The 17,550-nt window shown below is 48.6% G+C and overlaps 1 protein-coding gene across 2 annotated transcripts in view; it reads left to right on the forward strand.

Moving 5' to 3' along the window:
- RBM27 (RNA binding motif protein 27) overlaps positions 1-17,550 on the forward strand; it is a 200,626-nt gene that overhangs the window by 148,730 nt on the left and 34,346 nt on the right. For both annotated transcript variants that reach the window (XM_075344602.1, XM_075344603.1), the window contains 3 exons: positions 12,037-12,192; positions 15,478-15,582; positions 15,725-15,916. In XM_075344602.1, coding sequence (XP_075200717.1) covers positions 12,037-12,192; positions 15,478-15,582; positions 15,725-15,916 — 453 coding nt within the window. The remainder of the gene's footprint in view (positions 1-12,036; positions 12,193-15,477; positions 15,583-15,724; positions 15,917-17,550) is intronic.

A 17,550-nucleotide genomic window follows, 5' to 3' on the forward strand; every position in this document is an offset into this window, starting at 1 on the left:
TTTTTTCTGTCAACTCCCCCCGGCTCCAAGGCCGCCGCCTTCTCACAGGCCGTGGCATTCTTGCAGGCCAATGGAGTAATTGTACCGGTTCCCGACTGGGAACGGTTCTGAGATTTCTGCTTAAATCTATTCCTAGTCCCCGAAGAGAGCGGTGCCTTCCGACCTGGATCTTTAGCTTTTCAAGCATGGTCAGGTGTGGCGTTTTCACATGGAGTCTCGGTCTTGTTCCGTGTGTTTTTCACCGGATCAATCAATAACCCAAGGAGATTCCCTAGCAGCCATCGGCATCAGAGATGCCTATCTGCAGGTGCCAATCGCAGTTTCACACCAGCGTTGGCTACGTTTTGCAATCGGAGTGGTCCAATTCGTGGCTCTTCCCTTGGGGTTAGCCACGGCCCCTCGAGTATTCTCATTAGGGCAGCTGTGATTAGGGTCCTGCACCTCTAGGGATTGGCAGTGATCTTTTGCCCTGGACGGTCTTCTTGTCGGGGCTTCATCCAGTGCAGACTCTTAGCAGAGTGCTTCGCTCACTCTCGCCACTCTAACCAATTCGGGTGGCTTGTCATTCTGTCCAAGTCCACTCTGACTTCGAACCAGAGGTTCCCAGGGACGCAATTCGAGACTCTGTCGGCACTTGTGAAGCTGCCCTTAGTCGAACAGTAGTCCCTCCGCTGGCGGTCGACGTCGTTCTATCAGGCACCGAATACAGGTGCTGGTCAGATGGTAGCGTCAATGGAAGCGATTCCTTGCCCAGTTTCTCCTGCGTCCTCTGAGACTGGATATTTTCCGCTGTACAAGCGAACTTCCTCCTTCCACGGAGTGGTGGCTTCGCCACTGACCAGGGGCTCGTTTCAGTGGTGGCTTCGGCTACTCTGTCTCAGGGACGCTCCTTCCTGGCCCCGTCCCGGGTGATCCTCACCAGGATGCTAGTCTATCCGCCTTGGGAGCAGTATATCTCAACCGTGGAGCGCAGGGCGCTTGGACTCTGTCCGAATCAGCCCTCTGGATCAATGTGCTGGAAATCAGAGCTGTATTTCTAGCTCTCTAAGCCTTTCACCATCTGTTGGCGGCTAGGCACATTCGAGTCCAGTCGGACAACGTGACAGCGTTTTCCTACATCAACTTCCAGGGCGGGACACTCAGCCGCCTGGCAATGTTGGCGGCTCAACGCATTCTTCAGTGGACGAGGGACTCCTAGTCCACCGTATCCGCAGCCCACATCCTAGACGTGAAAACTGCGAGGCAGACTATTTCAGCTGTCCAACCGTGGTCCACGATCCTCAGGTTTTGCGGCAGACGCACTGGTTCATGTCTGGTCCCAGCTTCGTCTCTTTTACGTGTTTCACCCTCTAGCTCTTGTCCAGAGTCCTGCGCAAGATCAGTAAAGAGGGCCGTCGGGTCATTCTCATACTCCAGACTGACCAGGCAGGCTTGGTACCCTGACCTGCTCCATCTGTCCGTTGTGTTGCCAGGGCATCTTCCGGACCGTCCAGACCTTCTCTCAAAAGGTCCGTTTTTTCCGCCAGAATTCTGGACTCTCAGATTGACGGCGTGGCTCTTGAGTCCTGGATCTTGACGACTTCTGGTATCCCTCCTGAAGTCATCTCCACTATGACTCGAGCTCCAAAGTGTCCTTTGGCCTTTTTGGCCTTGCCGACCCTCCTGTCCCTTCCACAGTCCGGTCTACAGCTAGGACTATCCCTCATTAAGGGACAGGTCTCTGCTCTGTCAGTGTGTGCTAGCGGCGTATCGTCCGGCTGGCTCCGGTGCGCTCCTTCAAGGGCGCATCTCACATCATTCCGCCTTACCGGCGGCCTATGGAGCCCTGGGACCTTAATCCGGTCCTCACGGTTTCCGGAAACCCCCCTTTGAGCCTCTTAGGGAGGTTTCTTTGTTTCATCTTTCACAGAAAGTAGTCTTTCTAGTGGCCATAATTTCCCGCCAGAGAGTTTTGGCTGCACTCTCTTCGGAGTCACCCCCTTTTTTGTTTTTTTTTCATCAAGACAAAGTGGTCTCCGTCCGACTCCGGACTTTCTCCCTAAGGTGGTTGCTACTTCCACCTTATCCGGGGCATTTTTCCTGCCTTCCTTTTGTCTGGCTCCTGTTCATCGCTTTGAAAAAGCGTTGCATATCCTGGATCTGGTGCGGGTGCTCCGGATCTATGTGTCTCGCACCGCCGTTATTAGGCGGTGCACCTCTCTCTGGTGCTGACCACTAGTCAGCGTAGCGGTCTCTCGGCATCTAAGCCGACCCTGGTTCGTTGGCTTAGGTCGGCCATTTCCGATGCCTAAAAGTGTACTCAAGTGCCTTCCCTGCCGGGGATCAGGGCACACTTGATCAGAGCTGTCGGTGCCTTTTGGGCTTTCAGGCACCAGGCTACGGCTCAGCAGGTCTGTCAGACTGCCACTCGGATTAGTCTGCATACTTTTTCGAAGCACTACCCAAGGCATGCTCATGCTTTGGCAGACGTGGGCTTGGGCAGACGCAGCTTTCAGGCGTCTGTCGCCCATTTGTGAAGTTAGGTTTCGCCTGCTTCTCAGTTTGTCTGTTTATTCCCACCCATGGACTGCTTTAGAACGTCCCATGGTCTGGGTCTCCCATAGGAACGATAAAGAAAAAGAGAATTTTGTTACTTACCGTAAATTCTTTTTCTTGTAGTTCCGTCATGGGAGACCCAGCACCCTCCCTATTGCCTGTTGGCAGGTTTCTTGTTCCGTGTGTCTTCACCGGCTGTTGTTGTTGTAGACAGAGGTTCCGGTTCTTCCGGGTTTTACTCTCTCTTCTTGTGGGTGGATGTCCTCCTTCAGCTTTTGCACTAAACTGGCTAGGACTGGCTAGCAGGGGGTGTATATGCTAGGAGGGAGGAGCTACACGTTTTGAGTGTAGTACTTTGTGTGTCCTCCGGAGGCAGTAGCTATACACCCCATGGTCTGGGTCTCCCATGACGGAACCATAAGAAAAAGAATTTACGGTAAGTAACAAAATTCTCTTTTTTCACTGCATCCATAACGCTGCGTTTGTGCAGTACAAGCACAGTGGAAGGATTTTTAGAAATCTCCTGACCACGTCACTTCTTTTCTCTGCAGCATAAACTGACCTGCAGTGTGGCTTCCTGAGCAGCAGGATGTCAATTTATGCTGCAGAGACTAAAGTGTTCTTCGAAGGAAGAATAAAGTCTGCAGCGGTCTGAACCCGGAGTGCATACACAGGTAGCTGCATTCTCCCGTGGACAACACTCACATCTCTGCAGGAGGGCTCGCACTGCATCCTAGACAGTGTCGCCAGATTGTGGGCACATAGCCTAAAAGTGAGAAATTTGGCGCAACAGCAACATTTTTGTGAAGTACCTGTAGATTTAAAATTCTCACTATACACCTGAATAAAGTGCTTGAAGGGTCTAGTTTCCAAAATGGGGTCACTTGTGGGGGTTTCTGCTGTATAGGTGACCTAGGGGCCCTACAAATGCGACATGGTTCCCACAATTTGTTTCAACTTTTACAAAATTCAAATCATGCTCCTTCCGTTCCGAACCCTACTGTTTGTCCAAACAGAGCTTTTTTCACCACATATGGGGTATCACTGCGCTCATAAGAAATTGCATAACAAACTGTGTGCTCCATTTTTTTGGTATTTCCTCTTGAAAAAGTGAGGAATTTTGTGCTAAAGCAACATTTTTCTGAAAAAAAAATTAAAATTTTCAATATGACTACCTAAGGTTATGAAATTCTATGAAGTATCTGTGGGTTCAAATGCACTATACCCCTAGATAAAATCCTTGAGGGGTCTAGTTTCCAGAATGGGGTCACTTGTGGGGGAGCTCCACTGTTTAGGCACCTCAGGGGGGCACCAAACGCAACATGGCGTTCTCTAATAATTCCTGCCAATTTTGCAGTCAAATGGTTCTCCTTTCCTTCCGAGCCTTGCCGTGCACCCAAACAGTTGATTTCCACCACATATGATGTATCAGCGAACTCAGGAGAAATTGCACAATACATTTTATGGTGCATTTTTTTCCTGTTACCTTTGTGAAAAAAAAAAGCTACCTGGTTAAAATAACAACTTTGTGGTAAAAAAAATTTTTTTTATTTTCACGGCCTAACATTATAAAATTCTGTGACGCAACTGGGGGTTCAGGGTACTCACCAAACATCTAGCTAAATTCTTTGAGGGGTCTATTTTCCAAAATGGGGCCACATGTTGGGGAGCTTCACTGTATAGGCACCTCAGGGGCTCTCCAAATGCAACATGGCATCTGCTATTGATTCCAGCCATTTTTGCAGTCAAATGGCACTCCTTCCCTTCCGAGCCCTGCCATGCGCCCAAACAGTTGATTTCCACCACATATAAGGTATCGCCAAACTCAGGAGAAATTGCACAATACATTCTATGCTGAATTTTTTCCTTTTACTCTTGTAAAAAAAAAAGAAGCTACCTGGTTGAAGTAACGATTTTGTGGTAAAATGTTATTTTTTTTATTTTCATGGCTCAACGTTACAAAATTCTGTGAAGCACCTGGGGGTTCAGGGTAGTCACTAAACATCTAGATAAATTCCTTGAGGGGCCTAGTTTCCAAAATGGGGTCACTTGTGGGGGGTTTCTGCTGTTTACGTACCTTAGGGGACCTCCAAATGCGACATGGTGCACGCAGTCTTTTTCAGCCAAATTTCCTTTCCAAAACTCAAATACTGCTCCTTCCGTTCCAAGCCCTCCCATTTGTCCAAACAAAGGTTTCAGACCACATGAGAGGTATCACCGCGCTCATAAAAAAGTGGGTAACAAACATTGAGGTCAAATTTCTTTGTCGCTCCATTGGGAGACCCAGACAATTGGGTGTATATCTTCTGCCTCCGGAGGCCACACAAAGTATTACACTTTAAAAAGTGTAACCCCTCCCCTCTGCCTATACACCCTCCCGTGGATCACGGGCTCCTCAGTTTTATGCTTTGTGTGGAAGGAGGCACACATCCACTCATGCATTCTCATATTAGTTATGTCGGTTGGAAGAAAAGAGGGCCCCCACGGGGCCCTCGGCATAATCCCTTCTCACCCCACTACGTCGGCGGTGTTGTTAAGGTTGAGGTACCCATTGCGGGTACAAAGGCCGGAGCCTCATGCCGTCTCCTTCACCATCCCTTAGCGGCTCTGGGAGAAGTGGGATCCTGAACGGTCATCCAGTTGCTGGGACCGTGCTCCCTCCGCAGCCCCTGTGGGAATCTGCCGGACCGGAGTCTATTCAACCTCAGGGACCGGGCCCTGCAACTCTAAGGTACTCTGTGTCCCCATTGGGGAATGTGCAGGAGCGCACCTTCTTCCCGAACGCTGCGGCAGCTGCTAAATTGAGAAGACCGGCGGACTTCCGCGCCGACCGTGCCTGCTTGTCGGGCGCGGTCTCAAATTTAGTCCCCGGCTTCATTGCGGCCTAGTCGCAAAAATCCCGCCCCCGGGCCTGCCTGTCAGGGGTAAGGGCGGGACTGCCGACCTGACGTCGGATGTGAGGGCTGGAGCATCCTGCATGTTTCCTCCCCCCTCTCTGATCACTGTGGGGACCCCAGATTCCCGCACTTTCCTGGCGCCGTCCACGGCTCCACTCCTCCCCTGAGATCTCCGGCAGCCATTTTTTGGGCATTCTGCCGGTGGAGGATTCTCAGGAACAGCTCTGCAGCTCCAGGGGACCTAAAGCTGGGAATCTGGAGGCACACACTCCGCTTGTTAGCGGTCGGTAAGCCACACCGGTCACCCGGTGCTGGTCCCCCCTAGGGTGCCGGAATAGATACGTATTTATATATACCCTGTTTTTGCCCATATACCCTCAGTGATCATTCTCCTAGGAGGCAACAGCATGTCGTCCACAAGGAGCAAAGCTGTTAAGGAACAGGGGTTTTTTGTGGCCTGTACCTCTTGTGGGGCTATGTTACCTGCGGGTTCCACCTACCCTCACTGTGAGCAATGCTCGACCCCTGTTTCACTTGCTCAGCCGGAGCCTCGGTCACTAGTGGACCCCTCGGCTCATGTAGACCCCCCTGCTCCCACTGTCCAGGCGCCAGGGACAGAGTTCTCCTCTTTTGCTGAGAAACTCTGAGTCACTTTCACAATCCATGGCTCAGTCTATGGACAAATGGTCTGCCAAGCTGCTAGAAGCTTTGCAGTCCAGACCGGTCCTTACACAGGCCCCGGCCCCTGTTGGATCGTCACCTCCAGGCCCCTCTCGGTCCGAGCCGCAGCGCGCTCCCAGGTTGGGCCCTAGGTCCCACGCGGAGGACTCCTGCCAGGACCACAGTCCTAGACAGGCTAAGCGGGCTCGCTGGGAATCTTCCCCGACTTCTTCACGCTGCTCAGGTTCCCAGCCTGAGGACTCTCTGGAGGACGAGGCGGACGTCGCAGCTCAGGGTTCTGACCCTGACGTCGCCCTTAACCTTGATACACCTGAGGGGGACGCATTAGTGAATGATCTTATCTCGTCCATCAACCAGGTGTTGGATCTCTCTCCCCCGCCTCCTACTGTGGAGGAGTCGGCGTCTCAGCAGGAGAAACACCAGTTTCGGTTCCCCAAACGTACACGTAGTGCGTTCTTCGATCACTCTAACTTCAGAGACCCTGTCCAGAAGCCCAGAGCGGTTCCGGACAAGCGCTTTACTAAGCGCCTCACTGTCACGCGTTACCCCTTCCCCGCTGAAGTCGTTAAGGGGTGGGCTCAATGTCCCAAGGTGGATCCTCCAGTCTCTAGATTGGCGGCTAGATCTGTGGTATCGGTGGCAGATGGCTCATCGCTAAAGGACGCCACTGACAGGCAGATAGAGCTCCTGGTGAAGTCCATCTATGAGGCCACGGGCGCGTCTTTTACCCCGGCCTTTGCAGCTGTGTGGGCACTCCAAGCTATCTCGGCTTGTCTGACTGAGATTAATGCTGTCACACGTAATTCTGCTCCGCAAGTTGCGTCTTTGACTTCTCAAGCGTCAGCCTTTTCTTCCTACGCCATGAACGCAGTCCTAGACTCGGCTAGCCGTACAGCTGTGGCATCCGCTAACTCTGTGGCAGTCCGCAGGGCCATGTGGCTGCGCGAATGGAAGGCAGACTCGGCCTCCAAGAGGTTCTTAACCGGTTTGCCGTTTGCTGGCGAATGCTTGTTTGGCGAACGATTGGATGAGATTATTAAGGAATCCAAGGAAAAGGACTCATCCTTACCCCAGTCCAGACCTAAGAGACCTCAACAACGGAAAATACAATCGAGGTTTCGGTCCTTTCGTCCCTCCGCCAAGCCCCAATCCTCTTCATCCAGCAGGCAGGAGAAAGGCCAGAGGAACTCCTATGCGTGGCGGTCCAAGTCACGCCCCCAAAAGGCCGCAGGAGGCACTGCCTCCAAGGCGGCCTCCTCATGACTCTCGGCATCCCCTAACCGCATCCTCGGTCGGTGGCAGGCTCTCCCGCTTTGGCGACGCCTGGTGGCCACATGTTCAAGACCGATGGGTGAGAGACATTCTGGTTACAGGATAGAGTTCAGCTCCTGTCCTGCGGCTCGTTTCTTCAGAACCTCTCCGCCCCCCGCTCAGGCCGACGCACTTTTTCAGGCGGTGGACGCTCTGAAGACAGAAGGAGTTGTGACCCCCGTTCCCCTTCAGGAACGTGGTCGCGGTTTTTACTCCAACTTGTTCGTGGTGCCAAAAAAGGACGGATCATTCCGTCCCGTTCTGGACCTCAAACTGCTCAACAGACACGTGAGAACCAGACGGTTTCGGATGGAATCTCTCCGCTCGGTCATCGCCTCGATGTCACAAGGAGACTTCCTAGCATCGATCGACATCAAAGATGCTTATCTCCACGTGCCGATCGCACCCGAACATCAACGCTTCTTGCGTTTCGCCATCAGGGACGAACACCTTCAGTTCGTGGCATTGCCTTTCGGCCTGGCGACAGCCCCACGGGTTTTCACCAAAGTCATGGCATCCGTCGTGGCGGTCCTACACTCTCAGGGCCACTCGGTGATTCCCTACCTAGACGATCTCCTAGTCAGGGCCCCTTCTCGGGTGGCGTGTCAACACAGCCTTACAGTCGCTCTGACGACTCTCCAGCAGTTCGGGTGGATAATCAACTTCCCAAAATCCAAGTTGACACCGACCCAATCACTGACTTACCTCGGGATTGAGTTTCATACACAGTCAGCGGTAGTCAAGCTACCGCGAGACAAACAGCTTTCTCTGCAGACAGGGGTGCAATCACTTCTTCGGAGTCAGTCACACCCCTTGAGGCGCCTCATGCACTTCCTGGGGAAGATGGTGGCAGCGATGGAGGCAGTGCCGTTCGCGCAATTCCGTCTACGGCAGCTCCAATGGGACATTCTCCGCAAATGGGACAGGAGGTCGGCTTCCCTCGACAGGCACGTCTTTCTTTCCCTTGCAAGACGTCACTTCAGTGGTGGCTCCTTCCCAATTCTCTATCGCAGGGAAAATCCTTCCTACCCCCAACCTGGGCTGTGGTCACCACGGACGCGAGCCTGTCAGGGTGGGGAGCGGTTTTTCTCCACCACAGGGCTCAGGGAACCTGGACTCTGATGGAGTCTTCCCTTCAGATCAATGTTCTGGAAATAAGGGCAGTGTATCTAGCCCTATTGGCTTTTCAGCGGTGGCTGGAGGGCAGGCAGATCCGTATCCAGTCGGACAACGCCACTGCCGTCGCATACATCAACCACCAAGGCGGCACTCGCAGTCGTCAAGCCTTCCTGGAAGTCCGGCGGATTCTGCAGTGGGTGGAAGCCACAGCCTCCACCATCTCCGCAGTTCACATCCCGGGCGTAGAAAACTGGGAAGCAGATTTTCTCAGTCGTCAGGGCATGGATGCGGGGGAATGGTCTCTGCACCCAGAAGTGTTTCGAGAGATCTGTCGCCGCTGGGGAACGCCGGACGTCGATCTCATGGCGTCACGACACAACAACAAAGTCCCGGCATTCATGGCACGGTCTCAGGATCACAGAGCTCTGGCGGCGGACACGTTGGTTCAGGACTGGTCGCAGTTCCGACTGCCTTATGTGTTTCCTCCTCTGGCGATGCTGCCCAGAGTGTTACGCAAGATCAGGTCCGACTGCCGTCGCGCCATTCTCGTCGCTCCAGACTGGCCGAGGCGGTCGTGGTACCCGGATCTGTGGCATCTCACGGTAGGTCAGCCGTGGGCGCTTCCAGACCGCCCAGACTTGCTGTCACAAGGGCCATTTTTCCATCTGAATTCTGTGGCCCTCAACCTGACTGTGTGGCCATTGAGTCCTGGCTCCTAGCGTCTTCAGGGTTATCTCAGGATGTCATTGCCACCATGAGACAGGCCAGGAAGCCAACGTCCGCCAAGATCTATTACAGGTCTTGGCAAATCTTCTTATCCTGGTGCTCTGATAACGGTTTCTCTCCATGGCCGTTTGCCTTACCCACTTTTCTTTCATTCCTCCAATCCGGAATGGACAAGGGTTTGTCACTCGGCTCTCTCAAGGGCCAAGTATCGGCGCTCTCCGTATTTTTTCAAAAGCGTCTAGCCAGGCTTCCGCAGGTCCGCACGTTCCTGCAGGGAGTTTGCCACATAGTCCCACCTTACAAGCGTCCGCTGGAACCATGGGATCTTAACAGGGTGCTAACGGCTCTTCAGAAACCACCTTTCGAGCCGCTGCGGGATGTCTCTTTATCACGTCTTTCGCAAAAGGTGGCCTTTCTAGTGGCAATTACATCACTCCGGAGAGTGTCTGAGCTGGCAGCGCTATCATGCAAAGCCCCCTTCCTGGTGTTTCACCAGGATAAGGTGGTTCTGCGTCCGGTTCCGGAATTTCTCCCTAAGGTGGTATCTACTTTTCATCTCAATCAGGATATCTCCTTACCTTCATTTTGCCCTAATCCAATTCACCAATGTGAAAAGGATTTGCACTCCTTGGATCTGGTGAGAGCACTCCGGCTCTACGTGTCTCGCACGGCGCCCCTGCGTCGTTCAGATGCGCTCTTTGTCCTTGTCGCTGGCCAGCGTAAGGGTTCGCAGGCTTCCAAGTCAACCTTGGCTCGGTGGATCAAGGAACCGATTCTCGAAGCCTACCGTTCTTCTGGGCTTCCGCTTCCTTCAGGGCTGAAAGCCCATTCTACCAGAGCCGTGGGTGCGTCCTGGGCATTGCGGCACCGGGCTACGGCTCAGCAGGTGTGTCAGGCAGCGACGTGGTCTAGTCTGCACACTTTCACGAAACACTATCAAGTGCATACCTGTGCTTCGGCAGACGCCAGTCTAGGTAGGCGAGTCCTTCAGGCGGCGGTTGCCCACCTGTAAGAGGAGGGCCATTTCGGCTCTTGTTATTGAGGTATTCTTTTACCCACCCAGGGACTGCTTTTGGACGTCCCAATTGTCTGGGTCTCCCAATGGAGCGACAAAGAAGGGAATTTTGTTTACTTACCGTAAATTCCTTTTCTTCTAGCTCCTATTGGGAGACCCAGCACCCGCCCATGTTCCCTTCGGGCTGGTTGTTCTTTTGTGTACACATGTTGTTCATGTTGAATTGTTCTTTTGGTTCATGGTTCAGTTCTCCGAACATCCTTCGGATTGAATTTACCCTAGACCAATTTATAAGTTTTCTCCTTCCTGCTTTTGCACCAAAACTGAGGAGCCCGTGATCCACGGGAGGGTGTATAGGCAGAGGGGAGGGGTTACACTTTTTAAAGTGTAATACTTTGTGTGGCCTCCGGAGGCAGAAGCTATACACCCAATTGTCTGGGTCTCCCAATAGGAGCTAGAAGAAAAGGAATTTACGGTAAGTAAACAAAATTCCCTTCTTTTGGAATTACCTCTTGATAAAGTGAGAACATTGATGCTAAAGCAACATTATTAAAATTTTCAATATGACAACGTAACGTTAACAAAATCTGTGAAATACTTGTGGGTCCAAAATGCTCACTATACCCCTAGATAGTGGCCTTGAGGGGTCTAGTTTCCAAAATGGCATCACTTGTGAGGGGTTTCTTCTGTTTAGGTTCCTTAGCGGACCTGTAAATGCAACATGGTGCCCGCTATCTATTTCAGCCAAATTTGCTTTCCAAAATTCAAATATTGCTCCTTCTGTTCCGAGCCCTCCCATTTATCCAAACAGAGGTTTTTGACCACATGTGGGGTATTGGCGCGTTCATAAGAAAGTGGGTAACAAGTTTTGGGGTCCATTTTGTTGTGTTATTTCTTCTAAAAGTGAATAAATTTGGGTTAGAGCAGCATTTTTAGGTAAAATTTAATTTTTGCTTTTTTTCATTCCACATTGCTTTTGTTCATGTGAAGCACCTGAAGGGTTAATAAACTTCTTGAATGTGATTTTGAGTACTTTGGGGGGTGCAAGTTTTAGAATGGGGTCACTTTTGGGTATTTTCTGTCACCTAGACCTATCAAAGTCACTTCAAATATGATGTGGTCCCTAAAAAGAATGGTTTTGTAAATTTTGATGTAAAAATGAGAAATCGCTGATTAAACTTTGAACCCCTCTAACTTCCTAACAAAAAAAATTTTGGTTCCAAAATCACGCTGATATAAAGTAGAGAAGTGGGAAATGTTATTTATTAACTATTTTGTGTGACATAACTCTCTGGTTTAACGGTATAAAAATTCAAAAGGTGAAAAAGGCTAAATTTTCAAAATTTGTGCCAAATTTTTTTCATAAATAAACACAAAAAATATTATCCTAAATTTGGTACTAACATGAAGTCCAATATGTGACGAATAAACAATCTCAAAATCACTGGGATCGGTTGAAGCGTTCCAGAGTTATAACCTCATGAAGTGACACTGGTCAGAATTGCAAAATTTGGTCTGGTCATTAAGGTGAAAATTAGCTCCGTCACTAAGGGGTTAAAGCAGCTAGAATTGGTGTATAAAGTATAACATGTATACATAAGATACTCACAAGACCCTCTAAAGTGTTCCTTAATAACCTGAATTGTAAGCTGCAGCTTTACTATTTAATGTAATCTACAAGCCAAAATGTGATGAAATGTAATTTCTTTTTCAACAAAACCTAAAAATATATATATTTTTTGTAATCTGCAGATGTTGATATCAAAGCTAGAGAAAAACAAAAACATGAAAGCAGAAGAAAGGACAGAAATTATGAAAACTCTGAAAGAACTTGATGAGAAAATCTCTCAGGTCAAAGATGAGTTGAAGATATTAGCTGCCCCATCTAAAGTAAAGTCTAAGATTGAGGTAATGTATATGAATGTGTGGACCTTCTTTCAAGTGATTGGTTCCCTAGACGGAAGTATTAAAGACGTTCTTTATTCTACAATCGACATTGACTGCAGCAATAGGCACTGCTCTGATTGCTGCTAATATCAGCAGGTGCCAGCTGTGTAACAAGGTTAGCACCTGCAAGGTAGTGAGTAGACTTCTTGGGGTATGTTCACACGTGGCATTTTTTTTTTTTTTTTAAAACATATTTTTGCCCAATGCATTTTTAAGTCAAATCTATTGACTGGAAGGGCTCAAAATCGCTAGAAAAACGCATAAAGAATTGACATGCTGCATCTTGGGTGATTCTTCGAAAACGCAGCCAAGATGTAGCCAACAAAAAAAGATGCCCAGTGCGGACAGCAAAATCAAAATCTCATAGACTTTGCTGGGAGAAGGAAATGCATGCATTGTGGTGCATAAACGCACCAAAAGATGCCTTGTGTGAACTTAGCTTTAGCCTTCTCCACACACTTCACACATGACCTGTTACGAAAATGTATGTTGCCAGTCATTCATGGGAATCTTATCAGCAGGTGTTTGCTACCTCATCCGAGAGCAGCACGAAGTGGCCAAAGAGATCCTGATGTATCACTTCGATTACTGGGTGCAGCAGTTCTAACACAGGCTTTAGATTTAGCCAGGCAGCAGAGCTGAAAAAGCTGCCACCCACCCACACCAGGCTTTGTATGTACATTTTCAGTTGACAGTGAGCTGCTAATCTCAGAAGGGGTGGAATCTGACAACATGGCACAAGCCAGCCAGTCACAACAATGATTATGTACTAGTGATAAAACCTTCAGTTTAAGTAAACGCCACCATGGACCTTTACAATAGAGGCATCTAGTTGGTTAACCACTTAGATACTGTGGATGGCCGGCATAATGTTATATCAATGTGTTCAGGCCTTCAGAAGTTAAATCTCTCTAGTGGCACTGAAAAAAGCTTAATTCTTTTTTTTTTTTTTGTCCAAATCTAGTACATTATTATTCGTTTATTATCACCATATTCATATTGAGCTGCAGAAAACTTATGTCCTATTTATACCATATGAAGAAATATGTAAAAATGAAACCCAGAATACACTACTCACAAAATGTTAGGGATAGTTGGCTTTCTGGGAAAATTTCAGGATGATCCAAAATTTATACTAACCTTTTCAGGTGACATTAATATGACCACCTCTATACTTTTGAATGCACAGGACTGACTGTTCAATATTTCAGTACTTTTTGCACAACTTGCTGTTCTCTAATAAGAAGCTTAAAGGGAACCTATCACCACTTTTTGGGCCTATAAGCTGCGGCCACCACCACTGGGCTCTTATATACAGCATTCTAACATGTTGTATATAAGAGCCCAGGCCAGGGGTATAACATAAAAATCACTTTATAATACTTGCCTAACGGTCGCGTGGTGGGCCTTATGCGCGTCTCTGTTGTCCGGTGGCGGCGCTGTCTCTTTTGTCCATCTTTGTGCTCCTTCTTCTCTAGCCGTGGTGCATGACTGATCCGACATCATACACACTCGTCGGCATTCAGGTCCTGAGCAGGCGCACTTTGATCTGCCCTGAGCAGGGAAGATCAAAGTATTGTAGCGTGCCTGCGCAGGACCGGCGAGTGTGTATGACGTAGATGCGTCATGCACCCAGGCTTCAGAAAGAGGACGAAGATGTCCAAAAGAGGCGGCGCCAGCACCGGACAACGGAGATGCCCCTAAGACCCACCACAGCAACCGTTAGGTAAGTATTATAAAGTGTTTGTTATACCCCCGGCCTGGGCTCTTATATACAGTATATGTTAGAATGGGTATATAAGAGCCCGGTGGTGGCCGCAGCTTATACGCCAAAAAAGTGGTGACAGGTTCCCTTTAATGGGTAAATTCACAGCAGGTGTTTGAGCCATGAATTGCCCAATAAACATTGGGGTACAATTAGAATTGGTATTAAAACAGTTCTCCTCATTATTATGCTTTTCACATTTTGACATCATGAGACCAAGATGACACCTAACAGTTGATCAACAGTACCTCGTCATTGCGAGACCTCGAGCAGGATGTTCTCATATGGAAGTGGCCACTGAGCTCAGAGTGTCCGTGTCAGCAGCAGGTTGTAACAGAGACTGGTTGAGTCACAGAGAAACAGAAATGGACGTCCTTTGGCCACATCCCACACTGATGACCGCTTCATTGTGAACAATGCTTTTCGGTACCGCATGATGAATGCAACACATGAAAGTGAGGGGAGAGGTACCCAAGTGTCATGTCAGACCATTCAAAATTGTTAACATCAACGTGATCTGCGTGCTAGATGAGCTGCAAGGGTACCTGACCAGATCACCAGGCCCAGGCATCATAGTCTTGCTAAACGGGGGGACCTGTGGGCCTCCGTGCTGTTCACTGCTGAAAGTCTATTCACACTGAGCAGAAATTATGGCTGCCAACAGTATTGGAGACCTAAAGGAGAGCGCTATATATCAGCCGCTGGTTTCACCAGATGAGCCTTTGGTGATGGTGATGTTACAGTATGGGTAGGTATCTCTAGTTAATACAGAACTGCCCTACACTTTGTGAATGGTATAGTGACAAGCCCCTACTACTCGAATAATATCAATAATGCAGTCATTGTGCCTCTACATGAACAAATATCTAATTTTGTCTTCCTGGATGACCATGCTCCAACTCATCTAGGTCGAATCATTAGAGAACGGCTGCTGGAGACTGGGGAACCTCAAATGTTGTGGTCTGCACTTTCTTCAGATCTGAATCCTATAATAAACCTATGTAATCTGCTGAAGCGCTGTGTAGTCTCTTAACTCTGTACCCCAGAACCTCAATGACCTGAGGGCCACCCTTCCAGAAGAGTGGGATGCCATGCATTTGCAGATAACTCCACTTTGGATCTGCCTAAGATGTCATTGTCAGCTGTCAATGATGCTCAAGGTCACATGACAAGTTACTGAGACATTGACATTTTTGAGGAGTATACCCACCACTGTTGTCAGCTTTTGTTTCAATAAGTTGAGATGAGAAAATTCTCATTGCATGCTTGTACTTAAATGCCCGACTTTCATGATAAAATATCACTGTAGTGTGAACTTTTTACATTTTACACAAATTTCACCCAAATGCCAAATATCCCTAACTTTTTGTGAGTACTGTATATTGCACATTGTGTGTATGCCAAAACTGTTAGAAATCCAGCCCTCATACAGCTACATTCATGGATACATATATGATAGATATACTTATCCCTACCTCCAGGCACAGAAAGAGCTTTTAGACGCAGAAATGGATTTCCACAAGAGACTTTCCTCGGGAGAAGATACAACAGAATTAAGGAAAAAGCTCAACCAGCTACAAATTGAGGTGAGAGTAGTGTGAATATAGCTATTTTTCATTTTTTATTATTATTATTATTATTATTATTAATAATTAATAAGAATATATTCATATATTTTCACCAGACATGACTTTTATAGCACTTGTGACGGTTTTTCTTGTATTCTAGGCTGCCCGATTAGGTATCTTACCTGCAGGACGTGGGAAGAGTATGCCGATGCTGAGCAGGGGCAGAGGACGTGGACGCGGAGGAAGGGGACGGGGCTCGCTTAGTCACATGGTTGTCGATCATCGTCCCAAAACAATATCTGTTGCAGGCTTTTATGAGAAAGAAAAAGAAGAGTTGTTGCAACATTTTGCTGTAAGTAAGCGTGACAATTGAGAGGAACATTTATGAGGGGTTATGTTCCCCAATTTTTGCTTCGGAAAAGTCCCAAACCTCCATCCTTTTTCCAATGTTCTGGCCATATTTTTAAAAGTGTAAGGGGCTACCTAGTAGCCCTGCAGACATAGTAGAGTTTAGGCCACCGGAGATGAGCTGAATCTATTAACCCCTTCCTGACATACCGCTTAAAAGTACAGTATGTGTTGTCTCTTACGTGTGGAGTGGACTGACACAATTCAAGACAGATGCCATCTGCGATGCATAGCTGGCATATGGCTTGTAACTACAGCAGTTAAAACACACGGATCGCTGTAGTTTAACAACTTAAATGTCGCTGTAAGTTTTCATTTACATAGACTGATTGCCGATGCCCACAGTCACCAGCTTCACCTGGCCCAATCAGTGGCTTGTCATGGCAGTCAGAAACTTCATGAAGACTCCAATGCTGCCATTTTGTTCCTCCTATGAAGTCAGCCTGTGGGTGGAATACATATGAGAGCCTCTTTCTCCCTATGTGCTAGGGGGGTAGTGCAGTATAAAGGATTGGATGACTGAAAAATAAAGCAAAGGAGAAAAAAAAAATATCTATATCCACATACATAAAAACACACGCGCGCGCGCACACACGCACACGCACACACCTAATCCACACATTTTTCTTCTAACAAGGAAGATAAAGAAGAAAAAACCTTTCTTTATTGCTACATCTGTCACAGTCCAGTCTATTAAAATATAAACTATTAGTAAATGTCATTAAGAGAATAAAAAAATGCCAGAACTGGAGTTTTTCAGTTGTTACAACACTGCACAGAGAAAAAAAAAAAAAGATGTATTATCATATCGTTATATGTACCCTAAAATGGAATCAATACACTGGCCAGCTCGGCACACAGAAATCAAGCCCTCACACAGCTTGCATCAACGGGAACACTTTACAGTTCTCGGAAAGTGGCTTCACCCTTGGAATTTTTTGCTTTCAAATATCTAATTTCTTCGTCGCTCCATTGGGAGACCCAGACGATTGGGTGTATAGCTACTGCCTCCGGAGGCCACACAAAGCATTACACTAAAAAGTGTAAGGCCCCTCCCCTTCTGGCTATACACCCCCAGTGGGATCACTGGCTCACCAGTTTTCGGCTTTGTGCGAAGGAGGTCAGACATCCACGCATAGCTCCACTGTTTAGTCAGCAGTAGCTGCTGACTATATCGGATGGAAGAAAAGAGGGCCCATATGGGGCCCCCAGCATGCTCCCTTCTCACCCCACTGGTGGTTTGTAAGGTTGAGGTACCTATTGCTGGTACGGCGGCTGGAGCCCACATGCTGTTTTCCTTCCCCATCCCCCTGAGGGGCTCTGAGGAAGTGGGATCTTACCGGCCCCAAAGCCCTGAGGCCGGGCTCCATCCACAGACCCATTGAACCTGCTGGATGTGGAGCGGGAGTGCCGTTCAGGGACATGGCCCTGCACCATTCAGGTACTCTGTGTCCCCGTACACACAGGCACAGCACACTCCAGACTTGCTGGGTGTGCTAGTGCGCCGGGGACAGTAAAGGGTTACAGTCACTGCAGCCTAGCTGAGTGACTTTATTTATTGGGAACTACCGCGCCGGA

The sequence above is a fragment of the Anomaloglossus baeobatrachus genome, chromosome 4 (assembly GCF_048569485.1).
Source record: "Anomaloglossus baeobatrachus isolate aAnoBae1 chromosome 4, aAnoBae1.hap1, whole genome shotgun sequence".
NCBI classification, from domain to species: Eukaryota; Metazoa; Chordata; class Amphibia; order Anura; family Aromobatidae; genus Anomaloglossus; species Anomaloglossus baeobatrachus.